The following is a 27,974-nucleotide window of genomic DNA, read 5'->3' as shown; positions in this document are numbered from 1 at the left end:
GATGGTCCCCCCAGGTCACTGCATGAAAAACTGCTGATTTGAGAGGAACGTCATGCTTAATTAATAGCAGCCGTAAATGGGAGTGCTTTCCATGCACAGACTGATATACGCCACCATTTGCCTCCCTTGCCAGGAGGGATATTCGCCCCTGCACATCTAGAGCTTCCGAGCGTTATGGAAATTCAGGCACAACCTGCTCAAACACAGGATTAGTTTGTGATCTTTCACTGAGGACAGCCTTTCTTTTCATGTGACACTACCTTAATCCCCCGGGACTGGAGTTCAGGCCGCTGAGACACCCCCTATGGAAATGAGCTCTAATGACATTATGGGTGAGCCTGTGGAAAACACAGGAGATGAAGGGCACGAGGTGGCAGAACCTGACACAGCTGCATAGAGATGTATGAAAACTGCTCAAGGATTTAATACTGTAGTGAAGGAGCTAAGTGAGAGCCCAAGTTCAGAGAGATAAACGTATATTGAGGATTAAATGTGCAACTGATGCACTGATCCAGCTGAGTTTTTTGTTCATCAGGCCCAGCCGTCCTTAAAAAGATCTTAATTTGATGGCTCAGTGACGAGCACAATTTCCCCCCGCAGGCAGACAAAAATGATAGTCCAAACAGATGATGAGGAGGTACAGCATGACCATGTACACAGCATTTAGTATGTATAGGGCATACCTATCAGAAAAGCAATTTTCACAATGCAGTATACCTCAGATGTTACGATATTCCTTCCCCCCTCTTATCCCCTCCTCCTGCACAAGGGGAAACAGGCCCTGTGGTGCAGTCAGAGATATAAATAGGGCATGGTTTTATTTCACTCTCATAAACATGCAGATTGATTAGGGCCATTTTCTGCTAGCCTGCCTCCATCCACCCAAGCCTTTCCCTCCATTAGTGATGAAAACCTAGATTTATTGCCATGCCTGTCACTTCTAGACCATAATTCACTGGCCCACTGGCTGGCTGTTTTTATGTAGATGAGCACTGGCAATAAGGCATATTAACAGCATGTGTCTCTATGTCCATAGGAGCGTATACAGGTTGCCAATGGGGCGTTGTCAATCAGCCGCCTGACCCTGTCTGACACAGGAATGTACCAGTGTGTGGCTGGGAACAAGCATGGCGAGGTCTACTCCAACGCAGAGCTCCAAGTTATAGGTAAGACACTTTACTCTGTGTGTGTGTGAGTCTGTGTGCACACGCATGCATGCATACAATATGTGTGTGTTTGCATGACATGAGCGCAAGCATACATTTGTCTGCATTTGTTTTCAAGTTTGCCTCATTTTCTTCCTCTGTTCAATACCGGTGGATGACCCCCAGCCTTTCTGTTATTGGCCACTAATTGAAAAGCATTAATTATAAGATGAATGCGTCTGGCTGACAGTGATGTATGCCAGAGCTGCTCTATTCACCAGCCTCACCCATCTGCCCTGTCAAAGCCTGTCACTCTCCACTCAGGACTGGCAGCAGCTCTCATTCACTATTCAACCTCCAACACGTCTCATCCTGATCATGTTGCTGGTCAAAGTCAAGGGTTGAGACAGAGACAGTCAGACAGTCGCACACCTTTTTGAAAAGTGCACATATGTTTTTTAGTGGTTTCTGGTCAGGGGAAGTTACTATGCTAGTGAAAAACTGAAGAACAAAACAGTTCTCTGTGAAAATGTAAGGAGGAATCATATGCAGCCAAACTGAGATTAATAAGATCATATCTCATCAGCTCATCAGCTTGTGCACTCTACACTTTACATTTTAATTATGTATATTTATGTTGCTTGTGTATATATTTATGTTCCTTGTAAATATAGTTTTTGCTTTTTGCTCTTTTTTTTTTTTTTTTACTACCACTGTCCTTTAGCACCAATATACCAAGACAAATTCCTTGTATGTGCAAACTTATTTGGCAATAAAGTCTGATTCTGATTCTGACATTACTATTTAGCTTTCTGATGACTAATTATTCAGATTGTAAATAATGTAATCTACTGTCTGAATTATCTATGGCAATAATGCAATGCATTTATAATCCCATTTTGCATTTTTAACATTTGAGAAATTGAGATGAACTTAACATCACATAAATAATCAGAGATAATTTGGAGGAAAAGAGATGTGAAGCTTTTACAAACACCAGCTTTAATATGCTGCTCTTGTCTCAGCTGTTGCCCCAGATTTCTCTCACAATCAACTGAGGAGCCAGACGCTGGTGAAGGTAGGCGGAGATGTGCTCATCGAGTGCAGGCCTAAGATGTCTCCTTGGGGTGTGATCTCTTGGCGGAAGGGCAGTGAACCACTCCGAGAAAGTAGCAGGTAACACAGCATTCACACATTTTGTTCTGCCTTTGCCCCACCGTGAGGACTGCTGGACATCTCTCTGAATTTGCTCTTAGCCAGGTACAGATCCCTGGAGCTTGTGTTCATGTGTAATATCGACATGTCTTATGCTAAACAATACTTGCTCCCTCCAGATGTAAAGTCTTTTTCACATTTGAATATGTTACATTCTCTAATGTGATGTTGCCCCCCACTGGTTACAATATTGGACAATATGATAAATAAAAAAAGTCAATTATTAGTGCAATAGTGCAGTTTCTATAATGATTATCAACTTTGGCTTGAGGCTTTAAAGAAAGTGGAAAACAAAGTGGAAGTATGCTTAGAGGGAAGAGGGCAGAGAGAGTCTAATATAAGTCAAAAATCGCATTATGGGAATGTAGGATGGTGTTTTTGAAGCCATAATAGAGATTAAACATTATAGAAGTACAATACCGAATTGCTGGAGTTCTTTTATGATACATAAATTTTGGGGGGTAACTACACTTGTGCACAAGTAGCCAGTGTTTCGTTGCTCTCTCAGAGCTGTCATCAACAGGAATTTATTTACGTTTCAACTTAAAATGAAATGCTAGGTTTTGTTAGGGTACTGGAGAGAAATTCAAAGATATTGTAGGAAGGTACAGCAGGGGCTCCAGTCACTGTGACATATTTTGTTGCTGTATGCTCGTAGAGAGAGGCTCTGATGCAGTCCTCAGATGTGGTGAGAACACTCACAGAACAGCAAAGAGGAAAAGCAGCATGAAACCTAACTGAGTAATGGTTAATGGGGTTTGCCACGTTTTATCTACAGCTCTTTAGTGGTGGCCAAACAGACCAGCTGCTGAGTAAGTCCAAAGTGCTAATCAAGTACTTTTCACCTCAGTGGGGATGAAAAAGGTTTCAGAAATCAAAATATTCAACTTCTGACGCATTTCCAAGTTTCTGAGGAACAGAGGGCAGACTTTGCATCCTGCCACGTTTGACCCCTGAGATGTAATGTGTGCTACATGTGATAACTTTTGCCAGTGTTCGTGCGTGTGTGCCTGAATGAAGTGTGAAGTCTGGCCCAGACAGGGGTCACCCATCGGGTGTCACCACTCTAGCATGACTCCGCTCTGACAGCAGGCCTGTGTGCACAGCGTCTTGCCAGGCTTTGCATATATACAAAGCAGTGTTGTTGCTTGTCAAACAAAGTGGCGGCAAATTTGCATAGTGGTTTCGCTGTTGGTGCCCTTCACTCGCCCTGCACCACTTCCATCACACATTTCAGCCTCTCAGCACCCGGACCATTTTGATTGTGTTGTTTTGAGTTCATAGTTTAAAATTGATTTTACATTTGTCTTTGGTGTAACATGAATTCACATCCTCATGAAGTGATAAATGAAATAGCAGCATCTGTACCGATGTTAAATAGATGCTTTGTGATGCATTGTTTCCCTAAAATTCTGTCACTCCATGTGAGATTTAAATCACCTAGCTGTTACTTTTGAACAATTAAAATCAGGGAAATCTTTTTGTTGCAGCTGTAACTGAAAGTTAGATTTACTGCACCCATTTAGTTTAGTTCTTTAGTGTACAAAAAGTATGGTGATTATGGACAATTAGTAGATGGATTTCTTTAACGCTGTCTTTATTCTGGTATTGAAAGTCTGTTTGATATTCAGAAATATGTTTCAGTGCTTTTACTTGAAACAGTAAATGAATGATATTTGGCTTTGGCCACCTGTGCCACTGCTCCAAAATTAAGAAGAAGGCACAGATCTGAAATTAAAAATTAAAATTCAGCAATCCCAGCTGTAATACATTAAAAGATTTTTCTTTTTTTTCCCTTTTTTTGCTGGACTGTATTGCCAGCTATTGAGTGTTTACAGAGTTTGAAAACACACACGAGACCTTTTAAATGTGTTGATTACAGCTTCCCCCCTTTTCTATTATCTCCCTTTTTCTCTCATCTGTGGCATACGCACATATACCCCTGTGTTGTATGCCACACAATAAAAATGTTCAGCATCTGTTGTGGTAATCATAAGAGCTGTGTTGTCTTTTAAATGACTGCCCGCTAATAGCTGCCCTGCCTGTAGCTCGACTAGTGTTAAGTCTTATCCCGCTGTTTGTTTGGAAAATTTAAGACTTAAGTAAAAGCAGGGCACTGATGCAAATGAGCGCAGAAGATGGAACAAATAACAACCTGGTTTCACACATGAGCTGTGAGACAAACACAAGTGCTACATTTCTTGCTTGTTGATTTTAATTATGATTTTCTTTATGTATTAAGTCCAGATAAAAGAATGGAGTTTGTAAGCATACACAGTGTGTGCATGCATGCATGTCTGAACACGTCTGTTTGGTTATGCACCTGTACAGAAAGGTGCAAAATCATAAGAGGTAGCTGTGATCCCCTTTTGTTGATGATTAATTGCCTTAATTGCATTAGCACTCCACAGTGGCTTCAGCAGAAAGAGAACTGGTGTCACCAGCTGGGTAATCCATCTTCATAGCAGCCAGCCCCCCTCTTTTTTCAGCAGGAGACCAGTGGAGGGGAGGGGATGTCTTATCTACCCCAGACAACCCTGCAGGGACGAGGTTTAGATGACATCAGCTGGAACAAAGCAGCTGAGAGCACAGAGAAGAGCAGGTCTAGCTGATGAGTGTGTAAGTGGGCTGCGTCAGCCATGAAAAGCAGTCTTAAAAAACACACCATTTCAATATGTTGAGATGGCAGGAAGAAATCAAGTTTGCTAGACATCTTGCACCAGATGCATTGAATCACCTGTCCTCTCACGAGCCACCACTGATGTCCCTATGATGCTCTCACCTTACTCAAATACTGAAGACCTTGAGTATTTACCTGTAATGGCTTTGGCAGTCATGCAAAAATTTGTCCTGGATCTTTCAATCCTTTGAAGATGATGTTTGGGTGTGGCTTGGACAAATCCCCCCACTTTTGTTCTCAGGCACGCTAATGCTGCAGTGTGTTTCCTCGACTGCACAGCAGATACGTGCTGCTTTGTTGTTTCTTTTGGTGCACACTCTACCACAAAAGAAGAGGATATAATGCCTTAGTTTTTTAAAAAAAAAAAAGATTAATATATAATTTTGCTTTTTAGCATTTACTCTCTGCCACCCTCTTCTCCTTTGATGGAGTTTACAGTCACTGCAGGTGCTCAAGGTATCAAAAAAAATCGACAATTTTATTTTCTTTTGTTGTGCTGTGATTTTCTCCCTAGGTTATGAGTTAAACCTCTAAAATATATTTAGAATGCTGGTGCCTGGATTCCTGGGGAGGCAGAGTTTAGTCCTTAATGTGTATTGTAATTGCTGAGAGGAGATTGGACTCCAAGAACAAAAATGCCACTGATAAACTGCTGCCCAGTCAAAATGCCGGTTGGGCTTCTGTTGTGTCCATAAGCGCACAAAGCTAACAGACAATTTATCTGTTTTTTTCATGCATTTATTTATTTATTCAAAATCCTAGTACTTCAACTAATTGAAAATAATTGCTAGTTTAATGACATTCATCAAAGGATTTCAGATTCAGTAATAACTAATGAATATTCTCTGAGCTCTGGACAGAAGCAAGTAATGATAAAAGCATTTGTGACATTCAGGACTCAAGGAGTCCGGGATTCCACTAATTATATTCTCTTTTTAGGTTTTAAATTTAAAAAAAAAAAGAATGTGTTTGCCTAAAATAATCAGTCATCTCAGTGACTTTCAGAGGAAATGACTATGTGAGGGGCTACATAGGGCCTGAAATGGGGTGTGGGGTGGGGTGGGGTGGGGGGTGAGAATCCTTTTATGTTTCAAACACTCTCCACTGATTTCAAGCCAGAAACTACTACTACTATTAGGCACTGCTGTTACAAACCTATTGAAATTGCCAACTGAGTGAAACTATGCACCAGTGTTAGCTGTAGCAGTCATTGTGCACTTGGGAGCATAACCGTTTGAGTGACATCTTTGAACAAGGTGAGTAGAGGAAGCTTGTTGCCAAGGTAACATCTGTTCAAAGTTTTATCAGCTCCTTTTTACCCCAGATAAGTGGTTTCAGACAGCTACAGATGTGCAGTCTCGGGGCACATAGAGAGAAACATAAAGGAAGGATGCTACCAGAAAGTTGTATATAAATAAAATGTCTCCCAAATATCGGCAGTATTCAAAAGCTAAAGCTGTCAGAGCCTCTCCTGTATTCTGAGTGCAAATGAAAAATCTTAAATCTCTGAGCTGCCATGCATAAAATGTGCTGTTGTTTTTTTCCTTTTGTTGTTTTTGTGAAGCTCATTTAATTCACTAAGAAATCTCTCACAACCACTGTCTCAGTGGCTGACTCGGCCTCTGATTAAAAATAGCTTTTACTATTTGGTTTGGTTGTGAAATGATAAGACTGAAGCACTAATCTTGTTGGAAAACGCTCCCCTCTTTAGCAGTTTAAGAATCTAATCTAACGCAGTCATATTGGGTAAGTGCGCTTATAGTGGCTCAGTGCAAACAAGCTGCATCTTTATCACACATTGCAAATAAATCACTGCTTATTCAAAGACTGCACATGTTTATACCACTGTCCTCTGACCAAATGCAGGAAGTTTTGGCATCACTGGCCAGAATGGTGGCCACAGTTTGGATATCATGAATGTATGTATCACAGAACATTGAATTGGCCATGGTTCACTTACTTTGCCTGAGGTCTAAGACTTTTGGATTTCCTTCAACTCTTAATAATGATGTTATTTAAACACACATTTCATATAGTAAGCCTAACTAGTATCAATTCCTTTTATGTTTGTCACTTTTTAGTGTCCAATGTAGAATGTTTTTTTATCTAAAGAATCTGAAGCACCATATCGGCACAAATATAAAACAACCCTGACTGCAGGAATGTGGAACGCTGTCAGTCTACTCCTGTTGAAATACTATTAGTCCGAAGAGAAGATAGTCCTCATCCTTGAAATCTTTTCTCTCATAAAAGTGAAACATGAATGAGTACAAATCCCATGGCTTGTTTATCCATCTCATGCTCACACACTCTACTTACAGGCTCTTGGCAGAGTTTTTTAGATAATGTTTTTGTTTTGATGTCCACATCATCTGTGACACAGGTAATTCTTGGCGGGTTGACAGACAAATTTGTCCCTAGCCTTTACCTGTACTAAAAATGTCAGCAGATGATTTCCACTCATTTTTGCTCATTAGGAATTATTCTCCTCCATAACATCTTACACAAGCTATCAGAAACTTCTGCAGGGTCCACCTGCTTAACTTAGTACTTAGAGTTTATAGCATAAACAAAGAAATGTCACAAAGACTCTGTAATGCAATACTCTTTGTAAAAGCTGGGCATAACCACAGGGTTACACTTGTACTCTCTGTTCTGATGTTGAGAATCAATTAAGAAATTGAAAACATCTAGAATATAGTGTAATGGCTTATGTTCAGGACAGGACAGCACTTGGCATATTGGATATGTAAATTTTCCATCAAAATACAATCATAGTCATCATGTCATGTCCCTATTTTCTTTTTGTTGTTGTTATTTGTATATTTGGCTGTAACAGAAATACAGATACAGCTAAGGCAAGGTTTAAAAACTCATTTTACTGTCTGCTCTCCTGGAAGAGTTGAAGATGCAATAAATATATATATATATATATATTTTTTTTTTTTTTTTTTTTTTTTTTTAAAGCAGCCATCATTCTTTCAGCTTTATTTCTCATTGAGCAGTGATTCCATGTTTAATTTGTCCAAATTACACTTACCCTTGTCGTAAAGCAAACACCATCAAATCTCAAAATCTCCACATTGAAGCGGCTTGACACACTAATGGGCCGGTGGTTTCAAATTCGGCTTTGAAACCACTGCTTACTTTGAGAAAATCAAATGCTGCTGGGAAATTGGCCCGTCAGCCCCCCTGCTTCCTCACATATTTCTTATTTTATCGCTCGTCCCGAATTGAGCTCAGATGCACACTTTGAGGCCTCTTTAATTCTGCTTTTTACTTTTGCCAAACTATTGACACATGCATTGAGGAGCAAGTGTGCCACATGAATCAGTGAGCGTAAGAAATTACTATCGCAGGATGTGCTCTGACTCATTTCGTGCCTGGAGCAGCTTTGAAATCATCAGCTAGGTACGTTTATAGTTTTAAGTGCTGTCTGTTAATGTCTAAGCTGTAAGTGTGAGCTTTGCATGGCAAGTTTTTAAGGGGTGCACTGAGTTAAAGTGAGAAGACACAGGAGGCTTTCTGTGTGTGGTGTGGATGTTGATTAGTCCATAAGTCTGTAGAGAGAGCAACACTTGCTAAAGCCAGATTCCATCTGTAGTCATGACCCACTGGTATAACTGTCCCTCTTGGATATTATATACCCCTCCTACATTGGCAGAGCAAATAAGCATGGCTGTCACATAAATGAAGAGATGTCTCGCAGAGTGATCTCCATTTATAGGCCCATCTGCTCTGCCAGACGCACTCCAGAAAGAATCAGTGTCAAGAGAACACGGAAACTGCAGAGGAGGCATAGCAGTGAACTTTGCATTAATTTACTTATCACATATCTCCCTATCTTTCTATGATGCCTTTGTTCTGTTTCAAGGAGATTTTAATAAGAGTCTCATCAATTGTCTCAGGGCTTAATTTTATGAGGACTTGGAATTAATAAGCTCTGTATGGAAACAGGTGTATTAATAAAAATGGTGATTAAATGATCCATGTGAACGGACAGCCCAGCACTGCTATTTAAGTCCCCTCGTTCTTGGGCTACATGCTGTCATTCTTATTAAAAACATTGTTTATCATGTTTAAATGTCACTTCACATTTTTTTCTAATCAGATCTCTAATTTCATTTGCTCTAATTGAACATCTGCTTGTGAAGTGGAACTCTGATTCTCTGTGGAGGTTAACAGTGCGAATGAGCAGTGGCAGGCCTGAAGACTGAGAGTGAATGTGCCCAGAAGGACTTATTTCATTACTTTGCCTTGAGGAAAGGTTTACTACCTGACAAGGATGCCGTGGACAGCTGACTGGTGCTTTTCATTTTGTCTTTGCCTACACCTCTCCACCGCAGCTGTAGCTTAAAAAAGCCACATGAAGGAGTAAGGCTCCCCTCGCCTGAGAATGGGAGCAAACCGAGGATTAGTGCTTTGCTGATCCTGGCAGCTGCAGACAACATCCAACACTGTTCAGAAGTGCCTGCTAGCACACACATCCACATAGCAGATTAAATGTTTTATTTATCCAAACATATCTCGGAGTTAGAGCTGCTCAGGAGGTGGAAATAATCTTATTGGTTGGTTTAAACCTCAGTGGGCAGAGCTACATTTCTTTTGAAGGCAAGGTCAGGTAACAGTTAGCTTGATTAGAAATCAAAGTAATAATAGAGCATTTTAAGGGCAGGAAGCATATTTTTATTATTCATTTGTGCACTTACAGAGTCATGCTCTTTATTGGCAAGTATGGCTAATTTGGACATGACAAGGCAGCTACTGCAGGCTAACTAGTCCGCTCAGATTATGTATATAATAGATATATATTATATATATATTTTTTTTTTTTCATGATGTGTCCCACCCTTGGCCATTGGCTGCTCAGAAAGTCACTTCACCACAGATGAACATGATTCACTAGTTTGATTTATTTGTGGCTCTAAGCAGGGGGGGGGACCGCACCATGTGTTTGACATGATGTGATCATCAGATAAATTTGGATTAGATAAACAAGTAGCCTGTGATTCACATTGTTGACTGTGGTCTAGCATGGGTGGATTATAGACATTTGCCTGTATTAGAGACGTATATTGTATGTTGTAAAACAGCAGATTAACACTTTTTTCACTTAAATAGAATGAATCCTAATCTGAAAAATCTAATTGTCAGGCCATGCTTTGACAGAACTATGCTTTATTTATTTTTTTTTTAAATGGTAGAATAGTAGATTTTTTTAGACACTTTAGGTCAAAGATTTGTTCAAGAGATTTTAGACGTAGACGTAGTGATGATCTGATCTGCTCTGAGTCATTACTAAACTCCTCCCTAGAGTCATGGCAGACCTGTCAAGCTTTGGATTTCTCCACATGCTGAAAAACCATGATGGGATATAGGTTTACCGAACACAGTGGTTAGTTAAAATCGTACTTTACTTTTTGAAAACACAGAAAGTAAAGCATAAATCTAACCCCTACCATGTTTGTTCAAAGATAAGGAGCTAAACACAATTATGTTAGGACAAAGTAACAGTCCGATCTTACGCTGTTCCTCATCATACCTGTAATACAGGGACTATAGCCACTAAGTGCACAAGAACAATTCCCATTTATTTCTGTATGTTCTACTTGAATCATCAGCTCATGTGGATACTGAATTTTTGCCTCAATCCTGTTAGCTTGGCCTCAGATTTTTAGCACGATATCATGCATGTGGCCTGGCCAACAGGGTTCTTTGTCAGTTTTAAGTGTTAAAAGATCAACCAAAGGCAGTGTTTTCAACAAAAGCATGCACGTGCTAGCAACAGAATTTCAAATGGTAATGCAAGAACTGAAAATGCAAGAACTGAAAGCTTGACAAGTGAATCTAAGGGGTATGGACATTAGTGGTCAGCTAATTATTAGTCCTGTGAGGCTGCTTGCAATTAAAAATGCACATCCCAATAACATTTTTTTCAAATGGTCTAAAAAGGGTGTGTGCATCCGTGTGTGTGTGTGTGTGTGTGTGTGTGGGTGTTTTTTTTTTTTTAAATAAAACTGTTACCAAGAGGTCTAGTTGCTAAATTTAATTAGGACCCAAGCACTAGCATGCAAAGGCCCTATTGTAATCAAAGAATTATTCTTGTAATGCTAAAATTGCATTTTTTGAGGGCCTAAACATGCTCAAAAACTCAAAACTTTGCACACACATCAGACCTGGCAAAAATTGATATTTGATAGGGGTCTCATTCATTGGAGCCATAAAATGGCTCTACAGCGCCCCCTTGGACATACTTAAAACCTCCTTACCATTGGGCTTGGTTTGTCCGAGATGAACAAAATTCGGAGGCATGATGTAACATGCTGCGATGCATCAAAAAGTCTCTCAACAGCATATCCTCAAACCTACAGGAAGTTGGCCATTTTAATATTAATTTGAAAATTTTGCTAGTTTTTGGCATTTGGGGACATTTTATTTGATCAAACTCCTTGAGTGGATAGCCAGGGGGCTGGGGAGCCAGGGAAGAGGAAACCTCAGGCAGCCTGGGCAGGAGGGCGACGACGGCAGTGAAGCAGAGTCCCTCAGGAGGCCGGGCAGGAGGCAATGATGGCGGAACAGAGTCCCCTCAGGAGGCTGAACAGTAGAGCCGCTCACTGGCTGCAGTTGGCCAGACCGCCAACAAGAAAACACTGGAAGCTGGTGTCAACCGAGCCACCAACTGGAGATGGCGAGGAGCTGGAGTGGGGCAGACTGCAGATGGGACAGTTGTCTGCTGGGCCAACTGGAGACGAGGAGCAGGGATCGGCCAAACCACTGACGAGGCTGGTGTCAGCTGGACTGCCAACTGAAAATGACAAGGAGCTGGGGTAGGATGGACCACAGACGGGAGAGGTGTCTACTGGGCTGCCACTTTGAGAGCTGCTGACTGGCTGTGGATCATGGTGCCAGGCCGCTGAAGTGAAGCAGCCTGAAGTGAAGAAGCCTGGGGCAGAGGTAAGGTATGATAGTTAGAACCCAGGGGCTGTAGCTGGAGCTGGAGGCTGGAAGACCGAGGCTCAAGCTCAGCCAAGAAACTGGAGGCCTAGAGTCTCTGAGGCCTGTGCTTCCTTCTGGGGGCTCAGCCTCGACATAGCTGGGGACAGGGCCAACCAGGTGTCCTAAAAGGGGGAATAATCAAAACCCTCAAAAAATGAATCGCCTGCAAGGTCCATGGTGGTCAAGGTATTCTGACACAGTTTGGGGGCAAGGACAGAGGGACAAGGACCCAAATGCAGACAAAACAGAGAATATATTCAACAAAAATCAAACCAAAAGCACAAGAAACTCACTGGCGATCAGGCGCAGGAAAAAGTCTAAGAACACAAGAGGTCCAAACAAATCCAAAAGGAACACTGGGGAACACAGGGACACGTACATACGTGCACGCACGCGCGTTTGTTGGGCTTCGGCACGCGCGCGCGCACACACACCAAGCCCAACAAACAGCCACATCCACTGAACACCACAATACTCTGACAAAGGACTGGGAAGACACAGGACCATATATACCCATTGGGATAATTACTCATGGGGAACAGGTGAGGGCAGAAAATGGAGGGAAACATAGGACAAAGACAGGAAGTAAAAGCAACACTGGTGAGACAAGACAAGACTTCAAAATAAAACAGGAAGCACAATGACACCAGAAACACAAGGGAAAAGGATGAAACCAGAAACTCAGGAGAAATGATAACTACCAAAATAACACAAATCAAACACTAGAAACACAAGAGAAAATACAACATAACAGAAACCAGGAAACTGAGATCATGCCGCAGGCTGGCCATGACTGTACCTCTTACATCCTACTTCATCATTCATCATAGACAGGGTATATCCTTCAAACCATTAAGACTTAAGCATATGCAGTGATATACATTTTCAGTCTGTGAAGACTTTGCATTTGCTTAATTAGCATTTTTTCCTGTTCTGGAGCAGGAGAGGGGGAGGGACTGTAAAACATATTTCTGCAAGAATCTAGTGCTGACTGACTAAACTCAAATAAATCTCAGACCAGAGATAAAGTGAATTCTGGGATGTTTGCTGAGATTAGGTCAGAACCCTCTTTACCCGTCTGCATCCCATGTACTGCTTGCCAGGATTATTTTTATCTGGAAGACTGTGGCTGATATCATTTTTCAGAGTGAGAATCCACCAGCGCAGCATGAGTAATCCATCTTGGTTCCTCTGACAATTTCCTGTGGAACATGTGTGTGCTCTTTATTCCAGAAGGGATACCTCAGCACACAAGAAGAGATGAATATCTCTGGAAGGGGAATAAGCTAGGAGAGCATTTTGTGATTAAAGGAATCCTCTAGAAGTACATACACAAACCCCTGTGCAGCCCAGGCTGATAAACTCCCTCTCCTCGCAATGCAATTACCAACACAATCACATCATGTTCCACAGGCGGGGAATTGTTCTCAATCAGCTTGCTTCATTAAGACCCTTCCTATAAAAAATACACACACTTATTCTGAGAATGTATATTTGCTCCAAGGACCTTATACAGTAGACTGTGTACATACAAAGAGAGTTTTTTTATGTTTATTTTTTCATTATAGGCAATGACAAGGTAACAAGATCTTTTCCTCATGTCTGGGGACATTCTGTCATCTTGAGCACAAAAATGTGTTGTACAGTTAATTTATCTCAGCATTATGAATATTGAGGCTTAACTTTTCATGTTATTTAGAAAATAAATCTAGCGACCAATTCCTGGAATTTACAATCCAATACTCAAATGGCCAAACAAAATGCACCATGGACTGATGCAAAAATGCAGTACACAAGTGTACAATGCCTGCTGTATCTATCAAAGAAATAATAAAAAAAAAAAATAAAGAAAAATGCATCCTAGCTGTCGAGGCTATGGGGAAGAACTTGCTATTTCCTGGCTTACATTATGGTAATACACACTGGAGCAGTAGTGGTAGTGTGCATTTCATAGAGTAACAAAATTAATACTTGCATCGTAGCCCAGCACCCTTGTCCCCTGGCCGTGTTTTTATAAAGCAACCATACTGACAAAGAGGTTTTAATGCTCGCTGGTGCCCTGGAGACAAGTGTCAATACACAGTGAACCAAAAGGAAAGTCATTTCAAGTATTGCCTGCAACTTACTTCACTAGTAATGTAGCCAAATAGACAAAAACAGCAAATAACCCTGCTTCTAGCTGCAGAGCTTGCTTTTGTTGAGACATGGGAGAATGAGTGCATGTTTTGTGTCAATCATTCTTAATCATTTGCTCTGTCTTAAAGCAAAGCTCCCTGTGACAGTGGTCGCAAAGGCACTTGTTATGTTGTTGTTAGACTTTGATTGACATCTCCAAGAGACCCCTCTCAGACAGGCATTTTTTACACACTTGATGGTAATTATCTACAAAAAACATTGCTTTCTTACCACATGAAGACTGGTGAGGTAAACTGTAATTGAACTGCCTAATCACTTCTAATACTGAGGTAGTGCTTTGTCCTGCTGGCTACCAGGCATTTTTAATGTGATCAGGCTGAGCACTGACACACTGGCATCCAAACCTGTCCTGTTGCATTTTAGATACTGCAAAATGCAAACCTACAAAGCATGTTGGATTCAGCATATTGGTTGCTCACTCTGTAAGACGACATCAGTAGTCAGATGTAAGAGAAAATGATCTTGTCATTCAGTGTCTCATACAGTTATATGGTTCTACAGTCATTTATTTAGTTCCACTTTTGGACCTCAATGTCTGTTGCTAGATAAAATGTCAGGGTATCACCAAAGTTATTACAGTTTATCACATGGAATACATTATCTATATAAAATGAAATGTGATACAGGTGTAGTACAGGACCATGTGGTAATACTCTTATCATTTGCTTCAGCTAATGATCCATGTGACAAGGTGAGAGTCGTTGGTACAGGTCTGAATATAGCAAAAATCAATATCAATTACACCTATATAGGAGAAATTCCAAAAGCAAATGCCCAGGTGTCCCTATTTTAACAGCATCAGCCAATCACTTTGTTGGCTGAAAGAACAACCCAAAAAAAGACCATATCTGCTTTGTTGTCTCTAATTGACCATTAACCTTGATGTTGACAACTTCACAATAAAATAGAAAACACATTAATTTAGTCATGATTATGCATAAAGCAGGCATCTGAGAAGTTGTACCGCAGCGGCAACGCGCTCTGCAGGTTTTAGTGTCCTGGGTCTACGGTGCACAGCTGGGCTTGATTTATGCTGCTGACAAGGCCGTTTCTCTCCAACACAGCACACTGTGGGGAACCTTAGGAGAGACAGCCTTTCAATTTATCTCAGACAGCCCCTCCCCCCTCTGCACTTCAGGGTTTTTAAAGCAGTCAAGAGCATAGATCAACACCTGAAGTTAGGTCCCACCCCTTGTACCGGCTCAGAGGATACGGTGACCTCGCCTCTTTCTCCACATACTTGCCACATTACAGGCTCTCGCCTCTGGCGCTGTTAGCAACGCTGATGTTTTGATACAATTATGATTAGAAACATCACCTGCAGGTAGGTCGATGATGGTCAATGTGGATCGGAAATAGTAACACACACCTCACCTTATCTATGAGCTTACTGTGGTGGGCAAACACAAAATCAAACATATCCCCTGCAGTACTTTTTTTCACACCTACTTTTTCCATTTAGTTAACTGATATTTGGAAGTGAATGTCTGCTGCAATGGTGAGCTGAGCAAGCTGTCTGTGCACTGAGGCAATAATCTGCATGTATAGAAGGCCTTAGCTGAGATTAATTATTTGGTGAAATCACCATAAGCTTGTGACAATCTCTCCTCCTGTGGTCTCATGGCTGAGTAATTCTTCTGATAGAATCTTAACCCTCACTTTCAAAAGCTGTTTTATTTACCCTATTAATTAAGTGGAGACACATACAAGCCTCCAGCCTGCAGTCATGCTACCAATCAGCCATGGCATCTCAGAGTCACTAAGTATTCATGAACGTCCCTGTTTAGAACTCTCAAATCAGAATCTGATCTGTGATTATGCATATTGTTTGCATGTTGAATTTTTATGAGTGCCCCCTATTCTTTGACGGCAGTAGCAAGTTAGCATGTTTATGTAGAAAGAGCGTTAACATGATTTCACTATTTGAGCATGAGCCTCCTGCTGCTGCCATTAGAAACTCGCTCCACACTCCTAAGCCCGCACTTAGTTCAAAGCTGCTGTTCTCAACACACAATTTTCTTGCCTCCTTTTTTTGTGACTCATTATTTGGATTGTGACAGTTTCCTCTCACAATTTATCAAACAGATCAAAGACAAAATATGTCTGAATGAAACATCAAAACAACGCTTTCAAGTGCCTTTTTGATTGTGAGGAAGCTTACAAAAAGGCAACATCTGCATCTGTTAACAGCATCTCAAAGAGAATGTAAGAAAATAACAAAAGCAGGCTTTTATTTTGGACTAGGCTCTTTCCTGCGATTTCCACTTCACAGTGCCCATGATAGCTGCTCTGTGACTGATGTTATTTGTCTCTTTCATCTTGTCACAGAGCAGGGAGGATCAACACTGTGCAGCCTCTGTCCTCAGAGGCTTGATCTCACCCAAAATATACACCTGTGCTTTTTTAGGATTACACAAGTGCATTTGGCCATCTCACTGTGTTCAAAATAATTGCCTCCTTTTAGGAGAATTATTGCCATGTCCATTAAACCTGTGTGAGGCACGGATAAAAGGAGTGGCACTTGTGTTCATCTCACCTGTGAATTATTGATACCTGTCCCTCTGCTGGCTTCTCTCGGGATGGAGATGGAAAATGTCTCCTCACATAATGGGCACACCGCACAGACATGTTGTCCGGGCTATGGCAGAGAAGAGGGAAGGCAGGAGCAAAACTGTAATGTGTTAATAGTAAGCCTCCATGTCTTATTCACCACTGCTGTGCCTCAGATGACTTCTACTGTGTTTGACCTCATCTGCTCTCCATTAGCTTCAGACTAAAATGATGAACACTTATGAAGACACCTGGTCTGCGCTTCTTTCTGTTATGTCGTTGAAAGGGAAGTGCCTCTCAAGTCTTTGTATAAAGCTACTGAGAAAGGCAGACGATGCAGTGAATGGGTGAGAACAGTCTTGGCTCCACAGGAGAGTTACTGAGGATTTAACTCTCTCTAAGAGTCATTGTACCTGCATGCAGCACTACTTGTTTGCTCTCCGCAGAGCCCTCTCTTACAACATGCATGGCGCACATGATAGCCGTCCCAGAGGATAAGGAGATTGTGGATATACAGAAAGCAGTGCGCAAATGCAGGTATTTAGTTATGTTGAGGTATTGTTGTGAGTCTTGTGCTGGCTGACTTGAGCTGGGTCAGAGCTTGTTCTAGTTAAAATAAAATGTTTTACCATTTGTTTTCACTCTCACACTAGTTAATTGATAATAGATGCTTATGTGGAAAAAAACTCAATGTAATGCAGAACTATTACCTTTGATTCACATTTCCTTTAGCTAATGTGACTCATCAGACTTACTTAGCTATATACACAGAGCACCAGAAATGTAGTGTAATTAATGTATGGCAGTTGTTTTAATTGTGCTTACTCTGCTCGGGGTTATGGTCTGTTGCAGGACTGTGGTGCCATTTAATGGGCAATTTTCCTAAAATTTATCAGCCTCCAGGTCTAATGTCATTAACTGTGGGCCATCCTACACAGCGATATGACCCTCATGTAACTGATGGTCATTGTTGGCTACTTTACATTCAGCACTTTTTCTCTCAGCCTCATATAAACCCAGAAGTCTCCACTCAGCAGCAGCACGATGTGGTTTTAGAAGTAGATTCACTTACACTGACTGTCTCTGCACTTTCTTATCATATCCACCACTTGAAAAAGACTCAGTAAAGACAGTGAAGCACTGGAAAAAATGTAAGGCTATGTCACTCTGTATCAACTGCATTTCACAAGCACATCTAGTTAAATGCTCACATAACAACAGTGAAAGCTGATGAACTGTTTTCTGTGTGTCGTAAACTTCTACCACAGCTATTAAACCCGATTTGATGTCAGACTGCATCAACAATTATTTTCAACAGTCAGTGGCTGTGGCTCAGGAGGTTGAGCAACCAGAAGGTCGGTGGTTTGCTCCTCCAGTCCGCATGCCAAAGTATCCTTGGGCAAGATACTGAACCCCAAATTGCCCCTGACGTGTGTATGCATTGGCTTACAAATGTGTTGGAGAGCACTGTGTATAGAATAAGTGCCGTATGAATGTGTGTGTGAATGGGTGAATGTGACATGTAGTGTGAAGCGCTTAGAGTGTCAGTCCAACTAGAAAAGTGCTATATAAGTACAGTCCATCTACCATTCAACTGTTTAATCAAACAAATACACTGGAGGAGGTTTCCACTGAGGGAGGGAGGGACTGATTTGATTGCGTGACATCACTCTAGAACATTAAATGCACAGTATATTACTTTGAATTTTGGTCCTGCTGGACAGGTAGTGAGGACTGGGTTTATCTGAACATTTTGCCTACAACAGCTGCTCACTGTGTCTGAAAATGGCACCGATGAGAGCTGTGAGACTGAACCAGTACAGTAAAGCCGTGGGCCGTAAAACCAAAACAACTGTAGAGGAAGTGTAGAGTTGGGTGATTATTCTCTGTGGGTTTGTCACTACGAGCAACCCTCTCCTATATTACTCACAGTTATTTGAGTCATTGTTGATCTGAAAAGTGCAGCTTTAAGTGTTTGTGCACATGCCTGTATATGTCTGTGTTAATGCATACAGTATGTGCCTGTATTTATGTATGTAAATGAAAAACTACAATTAAAGAAAATAACCTCTCCCCTTTAGTCAGTTCTTTGGTTTGAATCTTTGAAACCCTCTCTGGCACAGGATGAATCTGTTCGCTCTGATTCCTTTGACTCATAGGGTGAACAGAGCAATTTACCGGCCACACATAATTTTCCCCTCTCACAATCAGGCTGACGCCGTTTCATATTTACAGTTTGCAGATTCAGCAGAGCATTTCAGATAATTAAAATGCAGCATACTTTGATGAGTTGGTCGACCCTTGATTTCCCACAGTACCTTGGTTTCAAGGGCACAATTTCCATTTTTGCTTGTTATTTAGAAAATGTCAGGTTTTGTTAAGGCCTTTTGACCTTTTTTGAAGCACTAGTGGCCATTGCAGAAAGGGCATGACGCCACTGTTGTCCTAGATATCTTAAAGTCATGCGCTGAATTAATGACTTCTGAAAATACAATCCTATTTCTCATCGTTGTCATCTGCAAAGACGCAGAACTTAATTACAGGCACTGAGAAATGTTCTCTGCTCTGTATTAGTCACTTATCCTAGCTACTACGTCAGCCCCATGCTGCATAGTTACTACTTGCAACTTTTACATTGTATGGATACCAACATTTGTTACTAACAGTGCAAGACACTGTCACACCAGTAATATAAATTACTTGCTTTTTTTTTTTTTAAACCACAGGGTCTCTATTCTGGACAACGGTAATCTTCGGATATGGAATGCAACCAAATCCGATGCAGGCCTCTACACCTGTGTGGCAAGAAACCAGTTTGGTGTGGCAAGCAGCACAGGAAGTATCACAATTAAAGGTATTTCCCATTCCCTCTTTCCATTTCATCACTGTCTTTTTTGCAACTCAGTCAGTCCAGTACAGTAAAATAGTGGACACCTTTTTCAAACAGGACCCCAAACTTTGACCACAAAAGTGGAGTGGTCATTTTGGAGAGAGTGCGACTAAATTTTACAATTAAGAGTACCAGTGCGACTTGCAAATATGTCCCCCATTCCCATTCTTGGGTAAGGTCCATTGTTTCCTATACGTTGCTTTATTGTGGCGACCAGCCCTAATATCAACACTGATTTTCTATTCTATAATTTATGGTCATGTTGCCTCTCTGTCCTCTTTGTCTGGGGCAGGACTGTATTCTCATTGCATGTGACACACACACACACCCCTACATCTGGACCAATCAACTTAGCAGAGGCTGCAATGGACACCCTTACTTAGGGTGCATGACTAAATCACAGTTCAAATCCCTTAAGTATAAGTCTTGTTTAACTAGTGATATCTTGTGATTATTATTTTTATGGCACACAGTGGGATCTTTCACAAAAATGTGAGAGATCACTTCTTTTTCCCCAAAGTGCAACCTAAATCATTCATGTAGATTTTAATAATACTGTCCTTAAAAATAAAACAAGACATTGTTATTTCTGCAAATGGTCTTGTATGAATGGGTTTGCATTTGCTCCTAACTTTTGTACTGGTGCTCCTAAAATTTTCAGTGAGGAGCACCAGTGCTACTGGTAGAAAAAGATCTCTGTCAAATGCATGTTTTTCACTCTGATGGCATGTAGAGTTGCTTGATACTTCATTCCTGTCCTTGAAAAACTAACCCACAGTATTCAATTTCATAAATAAAAAATGACAAAGAGAAGAAGTTTTTTTAGGCATCCGACTACCTTGCTCTGTCTTTTGTTAAGTCACAAGGACCAGGTGTGTTTTTTCTCTGCACTGTCATTACTAGAGAGACAGAGACACCTCGGTTGCTATGTCTGTTTGCAGAGGTGTTAAAAACATTCAACTCACTGCCTCGATGCCTCCAGTTCTGTCAGAGGTTACACTGTGTGAAAAAGGCCAAGTGTTGTTAGATCATCTGGACTGGGGATTGCATTTCTGCTCCGGTGCTGTGACTTATTATACTTCATTAAAAATTAATGTGAGCTGGGTATAAAGTGCTGTGCATTGAGTGGCTTTATTCTGTGTACACTGCTGTTTTTCTGTCCTATTTCCACTGGGGGATGGTGTTCTCACCTCCCTCCTGAGGGATTTGCTGACATATTGTGAACTATACCCTCACTGCGACCCCCTTATCACGGAGGTTGCATGTTTCATTTGTGTTATTTTTATTTTCTGCCTTGATCTTAATTGTTGGCTGGCTTGTGTACATTTATAGAAATATCGATCCTCAGTATATTGGCCTTAGGGAGAAAAGTTCATGCCTCATATTTCAAAAGGTTTGGTATAGTCTTACATGTATATTCCAACAGATTGTTGGAACAATCACATCAGGCAGTGGCCATTTCATTTCTTCAGCTTCTCTATAAGCAGCATCATTCTGAGATGTTCAGGAAAACCCTGCAGGAAAGACTGTGCTCTGCAAATTCTCTCAGAATATGTATGTAAGAGAGAACAAGGTTCAGTGTAACCACATGGCAGGGCACACTAATTGTTTCCATGTGCCACTGTAAACTTTTCACCTGGCAGGGACTACACGGTCAAAAGAGAAAAACTAATAAAGTGATGCCAAAATCTATCCCAGTCCCCAGAATGCTATATGCCCCGCCTCTCCACCCACCCCCTCTCTGAAGTTTTTCATTTTTTCATAGTGTAGAAGACAGAGCTTCTCCTTCTTCTTCTGTAGTTTATGATTTTTGCTCAGAGGTTCAATCCATTTAATTGTCTTTCTTCTACAAGTTAGCAATCTGTAAAATCCCTTAAAATGCCATGTCAACAGAACTGCAGTCTGCTAAAATATCAGATTTTTTTTCTCCATTTTCCAAGAGGTTGGTATAGAAACCTGAATTAATTGCCTTTTATTTAGCCCTACAGGCTAGTTTTTGATTGAATACTTTGAAAAACATTGATTACTGTCAATGGGAATAACAGCACCAGCAATGTCCTATACTGTATCTACACAGTAATTCCCTTTTACCAGAGAACACACAGCATAATGGAATTTTAAAGAACTCTGGACCAGCTCTGTCTTCTGTAAATCACTATCAAGCATGTTTCCTTTTTCTGTTGAATTATAAAAGACAGATTTCATATATAATGGATGCTTGAAAGTCAGCAGCAGTCAAGGATGTGGAGAGAGCTTAGAGTGCACCTTGCAGATGATTTATGCTGATGCTTCACTCACGCTCTCATTGACAGCTCTGGCTTTTCTACAAAAATAATGACTAACCTTTGCATTTTGCATTTTTACACATGTATGTGTTAATTGCTGTTAAATCTTAAACCTCAAGGCATAATGAAAAGCACAGAATTGCAGAATTACTCTCTGCCACTTACATTCTAGACCATCTTTTTATCCATTTATCACACACTGTGAAATGAAATTGGTACAGAGGCACCCCGTCCCCCACACCCCACCCCAGCCAATCAGCATGAGCGGAGGGGCCTGTGAAACCTGCCGCTCTCACTGTAGGTTCAGGTCGATGGCCTGTACGTGATTTTCCAATCAAGCTGCAAGAAAACACACCCTCATACATCTTCTCAGCATAAATAGATGGTGCCGTTATCCACTTATTATTCTTGTGAAAGGGAATATGGGTTTTATTTGACACCCTCTCTCACTCGCATCCTTTCCATCATCATACGTTTAAGCTGTTTTCTGCAGCTGATGTACAAATGTTCCTGTATATGATCTTGTGCCTTTCTGTCACAGTCAATATTGTTTGGAAAATGGGATGGGGTAATTTACATGCACTATTTCATTGAGGACTGGAAACCTGTTTAGCAGGGAGAAATTTGTGTTGCCTTAGCAGCCCTTATGGGAGATGACAGTAGTTTATTCAAATTGACTTTGGTGATATGAATGCTGAAAAATGCCTGTCAAAAAGCATTCGGTGTTTCCTGCTGTGAATAAGCCACCTAGCAAACAGTGGAGGAGCAGTCGCAACCGATGAGCCCTGGTAATGTCCCCATTATTCCAACACTGGGGGGATATTAGCAGATTAATTGCACTTGATTATAGATGTGCTCCATGAATTTTGATTACACTGGAGATGAGCCATTGCAGTTGGGGTTGCCTCCGATCATTGCAGATGGTCAGTGAACTCGAAACTGCTGAGATCACACTGCGTTGATTTCTGTTAGCATCTGTATAACCCTGAGGGTAATTCATCTTTCAACACTTTGACACATAATTGCAACTCTCTGCTTTGGAGGTGTTTGGAACACATGAAATGAATTTTGTCTAAGAGGCCATTTTATCATGATCATGATGATTTTGGTCCACCACTTTGGTCCAGCTTGAAATATATCAACAACTAGTGAACTGGCTGCCATGACATTTTGTTCCAACATTAATGATCCCCAAAGGATCAAAGGACCCAAAGAACTTTTCATCTATCATCATCATCAGGTCAAAATTTTAATTTGTCCAATGCCTTGGTTTAAGACCAAATACCAGCAAAATTGGAGACATTGCCATAAGCAGAATTACCTTCTGTTCAGTGCTAATTAGCAAATGTTAGCAAGCTAAGGCTCCTTTACACTGTGATTTTGGGCTGTCTGAAATAAACTCTTTTGTCATCGGTCTGAAACAGTGATCCTAGTGGTCCATGTGAACCAGCTGTCAATTAGAAACTTTAACAACCTACAGCAATTTTTTTAGAGTAGTAGAATATGGCATGAAATGACACAAAATATGTACATTTGCCAGCATAACATTTTGTGCCATTTGAATAGGAATAGGTTTAGGATCAAATAATCCACACACACAAACAATGGAGGTGAAACGAAACAAGAAGTTTGTGGTACTCAGAGAAGGAAACCTTGCAGAGCTGTGGTCTGCTGCATTTCTCAAAACATGGATGACATGAGCTGACATCTACCTGTGTGTGTCTTTGCTCATGTATTTTTCCTACATCCTGCTGTTGAAATTCACCAGGCATTCACGGTACAATATGACATGTCACAAATTGATTTGTAAAAACTGACACATATATGACTAATATTTTATTAATTACACAATCATTGTTGTCAAACAATCTCAAGATTCCTTAAGAGAGGTGAACAAGGTAAACACACATTATAAAAATCAGCATGTTAGTAGTGTCATTGTGAACATGTTAGCTACTGGCATGGCTGTAGACTCTATTGAATTAAAAGGATTCTCTGGCATTTCATTAGATTTGAACTCTAAAAAGATGGCACTTATCAATGCTTTTGACAGTTATTGGCTTTTGGAACAGAGGATAAATCATCTGATCACATTATTCCTTGCTCATTTACACAGGGTGGGGGTCTGTGGGAGGTCTTTTTCCATCAATCCCCTTTCTTCATGTTGAATGCCAACAACTATATTAAATAAATGTAATGTGTGATTCCTGACAGCCATACAGAAAAATAATGAGCAGCCATCTGTCAGTGATCGCCAGCAGGTTGCTACAGATGTGCCACTGCACGGCATACAAATACAGTACTGAGAGCATCTTGTTTTTATCCATTGAGTGATGTACACTAGGTTTCCCCTGCTATTGAAGTTTGTCCTTGAGATACCTTTGATTTGTCCTTCAGAAAATAAGTGCTATTTAGAAGAGGTGTTAGAGAAGCTTGTGATATGCTGATGAAAGCATCCTTCTTGGTTTGTTGATTTGAAAGCAAGGAGAGGTAAAATTGGGAGTAGAATGATTTCTTTTTATAATGGTCACTACATTTTTGTTCCAAAATGACCTGAGAGATTGCACTGACGATTGAAAGCACCGTGGAATGAGATGCGTAATGTTACACTGATTTACCTTCAAATACTTGGTATGAACCTTAGCCCACTGTGTACTGTCAAACATTGTAGATCCTTTTTAGAAAGGCTTTTGACCTGCCACAGAAAAACCATTCCCTTTTGTGTTTGTCTTGAACCCGCATGCCTCCGGAACCACACAAGTCTCAGTTTAAAAGACTTAAGAGGGTGAGGGTGAGGCATTGCTCTGGTAAATTTATTTTCAAAATCCCTGGATCACGTGGCCTGTGGCTCTTCCATGCCCTACTCTATGCATTATTCAAGCTCGCATCACTCACTTTGTGTGAAAAACTATAGTGTGTATACACTCAAGGAGAATACACGTTTACACCTTATAGCTTTAGACCATTAAAGCTGGGAGGGATTGTCCACATGAGGACTGGGGGATGTGGGGGGTAAGTATTATTCATGATGGCTGCTGTTTGTGGGAGGACTGGTGAAACTGGCCATGTGAGGCATGACAGTATGCCTCAGAGAGGAGCAGGGGGTCATTTGGTAACTGTTAGCTCACTCTCCTTTCTGGTCAACCATATGTTATTGTTGCACAGCTTCTCTGAGTGTTCCCACTGTGAGCCTGTGTCAGTAAGTCATCTGTCTGACTACACTAGGTGTCTAGGGTTCTACACTTCCTTTAGCTCCTTTGCTGTTATAGAGTATGTTGTAGTGCTGTGATTGTTGTTGCCATTTAAACAGCTGTGGTTCAACTAGGCTTAAATAATAAAAGATTCATACAATTCTCATTTATCTGAGCATAAAGCAGCGACTCAGTGACTTTGACCATGACATGATTGTTGATGCCAGATAGACATCTGATGAGCTCCTTGGATTTTCACATACAACAGTCTGTAGAGTATACTCAGAATGGTGTGAAAAACAAAACAAGACGACAAAAAATAAATAAATAAATACAAATCCAGTAAGTCCATCCAGTGAGAGGCAGTTCTGTGGACAAAAACACCTTGTTGATGAGAGAGGTCAGAGAAGAAAGACCCAACTAGATGGAGCTGTCAGAAAGGCTAGATTAACTCAGATAACCACTTCTTACAACTGTGGTGAGCAGAAAATTCAGTTCAATTGAATTTTATTTATATAGCACCAAATCATATAGAATCAGAATAGGGATTTCTGACACAACTTCACCTACTTCCAAGGTGCATGGAGGAGGGAAAAAATCTAAAGAGGTCAAAATTCCAGTACCACTAATAGTACATACAACATGACCCAGGATCAGGATGACCCAGATGACCTCTGTAGCACCAAATCATAGTATACAGTATCTCACTTTAAAGAGTAAGGTCCAGACCTAACAATATTACAGAAAGAAAAGCAAGGGAAGATAATCTCAGAATGGGCAACATGTCCAACCTTGAGCTGGATGGGCTAGCACAGCAGAGCACCATGTCAGGTTCCCCTCTTGTCAGCCAAGAGGAGAAATCTGAGGGTGCAGTGGGCACAGACTCACCAAAGCTAGACGACTGAAGACTAGAAAAAATATAGCCTGATGATTCTCGAGTTCTTCTGAGGCATGCAAATGATAGGGTCATAATTTTGGTTCAACAGCATGAATCTATCGTTCCAACCTGCCTTGTGTCAACAGTCCAGGCTGCTGCTGGTGATGTAATGTTTTCTTCACACATTTCAGGCTGCTTGATACCAATCAGTCATGAGTTTCTGACTGAGGGCCACAGACAGGCTATGGAAGTCAGAAGGTATTGAGAGATGGACTAACACAGTGCTGGTACTGGTTCTTTCATGGCATTTGTTAGAAAGAATATAGAACATCATTCAACTTCAGTTTATCCTCTAACTTGCACAACAATCTTTTTCAAACCTTAACCAATTAGTTTTAGTTGCCTAAATGTAACTAGTACTTAACCATATTAGTAACAGGCCAGAATGAGAACTTGTTTTCCTGTGACTGATTAAGCCCCAGAAACAGCAAAGTCATGACTTTATCTCAAAAACAGGTTCATAAATAGGTTTGCATGTTCCTTTTTATACAACAGTGATAGTGATCTGAACAAAAGTTAACTGCAAAGAAGCACAACCACTTCAAATATTGCAAAAAAGAATTCCTCAATGGTAAATATCATTGTTTCAAATCACTTCTTCTTTGTGAATAGTTCAGCTTTTTTGGTAAAGATGCAAACATGACTGTTACAGCCTCAGTCAGTGAGTAAATCATTAACATGAATGTATGTTAAAGCTTATCAAAGTCTTTATTTAAATCTAGATTACAAAACATTCTGGTTATTCGTGAATATATAAATTACACCTTGAACACATAACTTTATTTTAAAAAATTATAGATAAAAATACATGTTCATCTAGGCCATGGTACCCACTGGTTTGACATGTTTGATTAATTCATGGTCAGATATTTATGTCAAACACTGTGACATGTGCAGGTATCTATGGAGAGAAATTTTGTGCACCTTAAGTACAAACTGAAACATGCCAACATGGGTTTGACCCACCTCAGCAGCACTCCCTGAGGTGCTACCCCGTCTGTTATAGTGTGTTAGCACGCTCTCTATCATGTCTCTGATTGACCCTGCTAAGTGAGTGGGTTACTATCCTCTCGTTTACAGTGGCAGTAGGTAACAAGGCATTATACAAGATCGAAAGCAAATTATGGTCAAGAGCTCAGTGTGTGGTTGTGTAACCAACCTGGTTGTCCATATAATCTGTCACAAATGATGACAGAGGAGGGTAATAAGGGAGCATATTCCCATCGTCATTGTCGCAGTGATTCCCTGGAGGCAGTATGAGGCCAGGCTGTAAACTCCACAAATAGAAGAGTTTGTGTTAGAGAAGAGACAGATCCACAAACCCTGCTGGAGAAATAATAAAGAAAATAAATGCTTATAGTATGTTTCCATGTTGCAGAGATGCAGAAGTAAATATTTTTGACTGTAGGTCCATGTAAGTAATTCCCCATAGATCCTTCCATAGCCATTTCTTTTCTCCTACCTCCTTCTCCTCACATCATTTAGACTGTCTCACCATGAGAACCACCGCAAAACAGTCCTGACATATTTTTTTTAGTAAAGACTGTTTTTAGTTTTTTTGTTTTTTTTTTACCCTTTGAATTTTTTAGGTTTCCTATTTCCTTCCTGCAGTTGTTCTACAAGGTGTAGCTGGCCTTTAGAAACAGAGCAGGCAGAACAGACACAGACCCTTGAATACCTCTTGTGTGTTATTACAACATTTTTACTGCACCGCCATTGCTCACCATTTAGCCCCAGTAAAAGAGGACTGGGCTTTTCAGACACACTGTCATTGTGTATGTGACAAAACCTAGCAGCTGATAGCATTCTGGCCTCAGAAAATGGCTAGATAAATCATATTGAGAGCGTATGGTAGTGGATAGTGTGTGTATATGTGTGTGTGTGTGTGT

At 40.7% G+C, this 27,974-nt stretch overlaps 1 protein-coding gene and 1 long non-coding RNA gene across 4 annotated transcripts in view; one reads left to right on the top strand and one right to left on the bottom strand.

Moving 5' to 3' along the window:
* The window catches only part of cntn4 (contactin 4), a 154,744-nt gene that overhangs the window by 101,943 nt on the left and 24,827 nt on the right, over positions 1–27,974 (top strand). For all 3 annotated transcript variants that reach the window (XR_007814351.1, XM_018699001.2, XM_018699000.2), the window contains exons 10-12: positions 1,037–1,166; positions 2,171–2,321; positions 19,509–19,636. Coding sequence is in view for 2 of the 3 variants with exons in the window: in XM_018699001.2 (XP_018554517.1) it covers positions 1,037–1,166; positions 2,171–2,321; positions 19,509–19,636 (409 nt within the window). In the remaining variant the exon portion in view is untranslated. The remainder of the gene's footprint in view (positions 1–1,036; positions 1,167–2,170; positions 2,322–19,508; positions 19,637–27,974) is intronic.
* On the bottom strand, positions 11,074–12,823 carry LOC127143135 (uncharacterized). Its single transcript, XR_007814353.1, has 2 exons — positions 12,330–12,823; positions 11,074–12,158 (listed from the first exon to the last, which is right to left on the bottom strand). It is a non-coding gene; the product is annotated as an uncharacterized LOC127143135 (long non-coding RNA).

The sequence above is a fragment of the Lates calcarifer genome, linkage group LG12 (assembly GCF_001640805.2).
Source record: "Lates calcarifer isolate ASB-BC8 linkage group LG12, TLL_Latcal_v3, whole genome shotgun sequence".
NCBI lineage: Eukaryota > Metazoa > Chordata > Actinopteri > Centropomidae > Lates > Lates calcarifer.
This window is presented reverse-complemented; position numbering and strand designations above follow the sequence as displayed.